The 6872-nt window shown below is 49.5% G+C and overlaps 1 protein-coding gene across 1 annotated transcript; it reads left to right on the forward strand.

The window, feature by feature from the left end:
- LOC129171968 (terminal nucleotidyltransferase 5A-like) lies at positions 1-4788 on the forward strand. The gene is made up of 2 exons (XM_054761188.1): positions 1-929; positions 3017-4788. The coding sequence occupies exons 1-2, from the start codon at positions 516-518 to the stop codon at positions 3830-3832; spliced, it is 1230 nt and encodes a 409-aa protein (XP_054617163.1). The 5' UTR covers positions 1-515; the 3' UTR covers positions 3833-4788.
- Positions 4789-6872: the final 2084 nt, after the last annotated feature.

Raw genomic sequence — 6872 nt, forward strand, 5'->3', positions numbered from 1 at the left:
CCTGTCGATCAATAGAGAGCCCGCCCACCTTGAGGGCTCTCTCTCTCTCTCAAGCTCTCTCGACGGGAAGCTCGGCCACAGGAAAGAGTTCGCCTAGTTTGCTTCAAAGGAAGCTTCAAATCTATGGCATGCACTATCGGCGACAGAGAACGGGCCAAAATGTGAGTCCTCATCCAGCATACACGGAGCCTCACCGTGCGTAAAAGTCAGCCAAAAGAGGTATAGCGTGGGACGTCATGGACGCGTCGGCGAGCCTTGTGGACTAAAAGTGGACAGAGGGGGACTTTTGCAGTGGATGCGGACGCCCCAGCCTTGCTACGACGCACGGTGACTAATGAGCCGCGAGACCGTGAGGCTCCTGAATTAAATTTGTCTGGGGCGCAGACCTTATGTAAGAAGTAGGACAATCATATTAAGAGCTTGTTCCGCCATGCGCACCCAAGAGCCGGGCTGCAGTGCGTAAAAGTGGCCCAGCAACTCTTGCAGGAAACTTTTGAGAGAAGAGGCAAGAGAAGATGGGTGAGAATGTGGATTGTGTGGGCGCCGACGGGAAGAGCGTCAACCTGAGCGTGCTCAACTGGGAGCAAGTGCAGCGGCTGGACGCCATCCTCACCGGCTCCATCCCCATCCACGGCCGCTGGAGCTTCCCCACGCTGGAGGTGAAGCCGCGCGACATCGTCAAGGTGGTCCGCAGCCGCATGGAGGAGAAGCGGATCCACGTCCGGGAGGTGCGGCTCAACGGCTCGGCGGCCAGCTACGTCCTGCACGAGGACAGCGGCCTGGGGTGGAAGGACCTGGACCTCATCTTCTGCGCCGACCTCAAAGGGGAGCTCGAGTTCCAAATTGTGAAAGATTTGGTTCTGGACTGCCTGCTGGACTTCTTGCCTGAGGGCGTGAACAAGGAGAAGATCACACCTATGACCTTAAAGGTAAATGTATGACACCATAAGCATGTGTGTTGTGAAGATTAGATGGGTTGCCCATATATGTTGAAAATGTGTAGTCTTTCAAATCTAGCACATCCGAACCTATTTGGGCCATTTAAGAGGGTCCTGTCTAATCCAGCTGGATCCAATCAACATTAATAGGTCAGCCTTCTAAGTTACCCCGATGCCGAACCAGACTGGACTGAACTGGGCGACCAATGACCCACCAGAGGATGATGATCATCACCACCAGAAGCAAAACACCATGCCTACACGTCCCACTTGTCTTTCCATGATAAGGAGCTCGGTTAAATAAGCAGTCTTTCAGGAGTGTAAAAACAAGGAAGAGTGTGTTAGGTAATGGCTTTTGTGCAACAAAACTTCATGTTTATTCTCTGCTCCTTGCGGAAGGTTCTGCTTTTTTGTACAGCGAGAGTAGTGCTTCTCAAATAGTGGGGCAGGCCCCGGGTGGGGGGCGGGGTGGTGGTGGAGGTGAACCGTTGTGGGGGTGGAGGGCGTGAGGAGGCAGGGAGTACTTTCAATGTTAGTACAAATTGATCGTACTCAACATGCAATTTGACTCTTGAATCGTATGCTTCACCGCTCTCCATTTAGCTAGCTCTTGGTCTCTTATTGGACAACGGCAACTTTTAATAGTTGTGGGAAACTCGATTCCTTTCACTGACTCGAGTTTTTATGAGCCACTCACTAATTCACTCGACTCGGGGGTCACAGTGCGCATGCGCAAAATACGGATGACACGGAGGCTCCCACAGATGTACATGCTAACACCTCATTGGGACGTTTGGATGTGGCAGATCTGCTCCTTAAACAAATACACCAAACTTAATAAAGCGCCTTCATACAACGTTTGTGGAGGCTGGTTTCACCGCAGGAATCCACGGTATGATGCCCCAAAGTCAACAAATTCTGTCGGTAAAACGATGTTACTACGGCAAAATACAATCAGAAGTCTTTTTTCAGCCTAACCTGTGAAAGGTAATCCCGTGAGTTCTTGTCTGGACTGTAAACTGATTGGTACAATTCCATGCAGAACATGAATCAGGCATCTCCCCCGTTCTCTCTTGCCACATCCAACATGGCGGCGACGTCCACATTTCATCCAGCGCTGAATGAGGCGTCTTCATCACCCGAGAAACTCGCAGTCCACCTACCCGACTCACGAAGCTCGTGAGCCCGGCTCCCCGGTTCGAGTGCTCAGCTCGGCGTTAGCGAGAAACGGCTCACACAGGAACAGGAAGTGGAAAGGAGAGTTGATTTGAGGCAAGGAGCAGACCTGTTGCTTTTCCCACAGGGTTAATACATTTATACAAATGCAGTTAGAGTAACAGTTGCACAATTGATGCTTTTCTTTTTCAAGTAGCTAGCAGCAGCAGGGTAAGTGAACGAGTTAACACCCGCGAGTCCCGGTTCAGTGAAAAACTCATGAGTTTTGAACAACTCGGTCAATACCCGGCCATCACTAGTACTTAATAGTTGTGTACTTGTGTTTATGCAGATACACTGGCTAACAGCCCCCAAAACCAGCTGCAAATTCCCTCGGAAATAAATCGTGAAAGCCGAATAATATAACTGCGTTCCAATTCTGGGCCTGCGTCCCTACGACGCCACATATGAAGGCCAATCATGTCCTAATGCTGTCCAAAGGCTTACAATTGAGGCTAGCGATGGAGCCGCCTAGCATATTTCCATAAATGGGTAAGGAAGGGCTGCTCCGTCTCCTTTAACAAGGGTGGAGGCGGCTTTCTGAGGTGTTGCCTCCGTACGGTATTGTCATTGTCGACCGGGTCCTCCCAAGGGTGCAGCACCAAAATTTGGAACACCCACGCGCACATGATCTGCGGTGACGCATTGCCAACAATGGATATTTCATACAGGACGTGCTTTGAGGCGACGCTATGACGTTCCTGTTTTCCTGTCCAGTGTCACACGTTTGAGCTCCTTGGAGATGTCCAATATTTTGTAACCAATGACAGAGTTGATCCAGTTGTACGGAAAAAGAACGCTACTTGCTGATGATACATGCAAACACTTCCTTCCTGACAACCTGCTCCTCCATGTTTCTTCAGGAGGCCTACGTCCAAAAGATGGTGAAGGTCTGCAACGACTCGGACCGCTGGAGCCTCATCTCGCTCTCCAACAACCGAGGCAAGAACGTGGAGCTCAAATTCGTGGACTCCCTCCGGCGGCAGTTCGAGTTCAGCGTCGACTCCTTTCAAATCCGCCTGGACTCGCTCCTGCTCTTCTACGAGTGCTCAGAGCACCCCATGGCCGCCACCTTCCATCCCACCATCCTCGGCGAGAGCGTCTACGGTGACTTCCCCGCCGCCCTGGACCACCTGCGCAAGCGTCTCATCTGCACCAGGAGCCCAGAGGAGATCCGAGGCGGGGGCCTGCTGAAGTATTGCCACCTGCTGGTAAGGGGTTTCCGGGCGGCCTGCGACACGGAGATGAAAGTGCTGCAGCGCTACATGTGCTCGCGCTTCTTCATAGACTTCCCCGACGTGAGCGAGCAGAAGCGGAAGCTGGAGTCCTACCTGCAGAACCACTTTGTGGACCTGGAGGACAGGAAGTACGACTACCTGGCCGTACTGTACGACGTGGTGCAGGAGAGCACGGTGTGCCTGATGGGCCACGAGAGGCGCCAGACGCTGGGCCTCATCTCCTCGCTGGCGCTGCACGTGCTGGCCGAGCAGAACGCCATCCCCAACGCCGCAAACGTCACCTGCTTCTACCAGCCCGCCCCGTACGTCGCCAACTGCAACTTCAGCAACTACTACGTCGCTCAGGTCCAGCCCCTCTTCTCCTGCCCGCCCTCGCCGCCCCAGCCGTACGCCCCCCCCTCGCAGCATCCCATGTACGCCACATGGCTGCCCTGTAACTAAACCTCCACTACTACTAGCCGTCCACTTTGCACGCTCTCAGAAAGGGGCGATCTCGTCGCTTCCCTAAAGTGGGGGAAGTGAGAGTCCAATTTTACCAGGAAGGGTGAATGAGGACAATGGAACCTGGCGGAGGGTCGCAGACTCACCCATCAGTTTTTAGGCTTCGACCTCCCAACAGCCTGGACTGTCTTTGGCGATATCTCACAGGGAGCGGACACCCGAGCGCCAATGATCTCCACATCCCCTTCAAGGTGGACGGGGCGTCACTTTCTGTCTGCTACCATGTGACTTTTTTAATAATGCAAAATGAGGAAGCGACTACTGTTTACATGACCGCTACACGAGAAACAACAAAACAATGCATGCTTTTTACGTCTTCAAGTGCCTGGGATTAAAGGGAAAGATATATTTTTGTGATTTTTGTAGAAATCCGCTCCATTCAATGAATGTATTGCTGAGCAGAGGTTACCTGCGCTGCGGGGGACCAAGTGATTATTTTTCTTGTTGTTGTCGTTGCTGCAATATTTAGACAAAAGACTCTGAAACACACGGGCCGATCACCAAAGAGGAAGTAGCAACACGCCACTCTAAAGAATTAAAGAGAGACGCAATAAAAAAATGCTGATACAGTACCAGTGAAATAGGAGGGTCATTTTCAGACAGTTTCATTTCTTATGTGCTGCGAAAGAAGGTGAAGTGGTCGCAACCACAGAGAGAGTCACGACCCAGACGGCCTTTCGTCACGTTTGACCAAAACTGAAAAATGCAATGACTCGCAGCAGTTGACGTGTGCAAAATGGAGAATGTGAGTCGATGATTTCCAGTAAACAAAAGCAAACCGTACACGTCGCTGCGGTCACTGCACCTTAACCACTCTGAGATTAGAGCATCAATACCAGCAGGAGCAGACGCAGTTGGGTCCACAGCGATTTGGACAGAGAAAGGGGCTGCCTTTGGTCGGCACCGACAAAACAGGAAGTGACATCATCAGCAAACACCAGCAAGCTGTTCCAATAGCAGTTGACGTGGTTATTATCTTCATGGCTATTAGCAATCATTGTCCACGCGGTGCTCTGGATGAAATGGCTGTACTTCCTGAATGGCTAATGCCACTTTTTTTGTGAAAACTCTTAAATTAAAGCTGAAAGCCACATCTTGGTTGTTTTCTTTCACATTCCGGGACCACCAGCAAATGGCACCCCCCCCCAAAAAAACCGCAAATAACTGATACGCCAGTAAAAATGTCTCGCTATGACACACGGCTCACTCCTCCTACCGCCTTTCAAAGCCTCCTGCTAGCTTGACGTTGATGTTCTCCCATTTCTCATCATTAGCAATAAAAATGATGTTTTTTAGTCCATAATGACAATTCCAGTCCAGTTAAGTCCAGTTCAGATTTCTGAAACCAAACTCTTGACTTAATTGTCCCCAGCAACTAAGCGGAACTACATCACAGAAATCTGACCAGAACTGGACTTAAGAGACCAAGTGGGGGGTAAGTCAAGCTGGGGGGCATGTCATACAACTTCATGTCAAAAAAATCCAAACTATCCCTTTAAGAGTGTGAGGCAAAATTGTGTCATAAATTTTCAACACTTTTATTGCTAATGTTGGTGTCATACAACTTCCATCCATTTTCTATGCCGCTTATCCTCATTAGGGTCACGGGTATGCTGGAGCCTATCCCAGCTGACTTTGTGTGACAGGCGGGGTACACCCTGGACTGGTCGCCAGCCAATGGCAGGGCACATATAGACAAGCAACCATTCACACTCACATTCATACCTATGGACACTTTAGAGTCACCAATGAAGCTAACATGCATGTTTTTGGAATGTGGGAGGAAACCGGAGTACCCGGAGAAAACCCACACACGCACGGGGAGAACATGCAAACTCCACACAGAGATGCCCAACAGAGATTCAAACCGAAACCTCCTGCCTTGTGTGGCCAACATGCTAACAACTTGGCCACCGTGCGGCGTAATACAACTTCACGTCAAAAAATCCAAACTATTGCTTGAAACTTTCTGAAACACATGTAAAGAGTAAAATGTATACTGTAGGTGCTCACCACTAATGAATGATAATAGCTAGTAGCTAGTGTGAGTAGCTAGTGTGAATAGCTAGTGTGAGTAGCTAGTGTGAGTAGCTAGTGTGAATAGCTAGTGTGAGTAGCTAGTGTGAGTAACTAGTGTGAGTAACTAGTGTGAGTAGCTAGTGTGAGTAGCTGGTGTGAGTAGCTAGTGTGAATAGCTAGTGTGAATAGCTGGTGTGAGTAGCTAGTGTGAGTAACTAGTGTGAGTAACTAGTGTGAGTAGCTGGTGTGAGTAGCTAGTGTGAATAGCTAGTGTGAGTAGCTAGTGTGAGTAGCTAGTGTGAATAGCTAGTGTGAGTAGCTAGTGTGAGTAACTAGTGTGAGTAACTAGTGTGAGTAGCTAGTGTGAGTAGCTGGTGTGAGTAGCTAGTGTGAATAGCTAGTGTGAATAGCTGGTGTGAGTAGCTAGTGTGAGTAACTAGTGTGAGTAACTAGTGTGAGTAGCTGGTGTGAGTAGCTAGTGTGAGTAGCTAGTGTGAATAGCTAGTGTGAGTAGCTAGTGTGAGTAGCTAGTGTGAGTAGCTAGTGTGAATAGCTAGTGTGAGTAGCTAGTGTGAGTAGCTAGTGTGAGTAGCTAGTGTGAATAGCTAGTGTGAGTAGCTAGTGTGAGTAGCTAGTGTGAGTAGCTAGTGTGAATAGCTAGTGTGAGTAGCTAGTGTGAGTAGCTAGTGTGAGTAGCTAGTGTGAGTAGCTCGTGCTTCCGCTTCGCACTAAGCTCACAACAACAATGTGGTTCAAGGACCGTTGAACAAAGTGTGACATCTCAGCATGAAAAGACATAAACATGTCAATATTGTGGCTCTCTAACAGTGGGACATGCATGCTGTACATTTGACATGCATTATCGCATATCGATCAATTATTACCCAAGTACGGTGAATGAGATGTGTTTTCTGTGAACCCCCCCCCTCAATATGCAGGGATCCACCGTACTGTATTTACA

Source organism: Dunckerocampus dactyliophorus, chromosome 19 (genome assembly GCF_027744805.1).
Source record: "Dunckerocampus dactyliophorus isolate RoL2022-P2 chromosome 19, RoL_Ddac_1.1, whole genome shotgun sequence".
Taxonomy (NCBI): Eukaryota; Metazoa; Chordata; class Actinopteri; order Syngnathiformes; family Syngnathidae; genus Dunckerocampus; species Dunckerocampus dactyliophorus.

Bases quoted from the DNA above. Each gene is read 5' to 3' on its own strand.
- LOC129171968 (XM_054761188.1), top strand. From the start codon at position 516: ATGGGTGAGAATGTGGATTGTGTGGGCGCCGACGGGAAGAGCGTCAAC. The intron at 930-3,016 runs GTAAATGTATGA...ATGTTTCTTCAG, and splicing joins TCACACCTATGACCTTAAAG to GAGGCCTACGTCCAAAAGAT.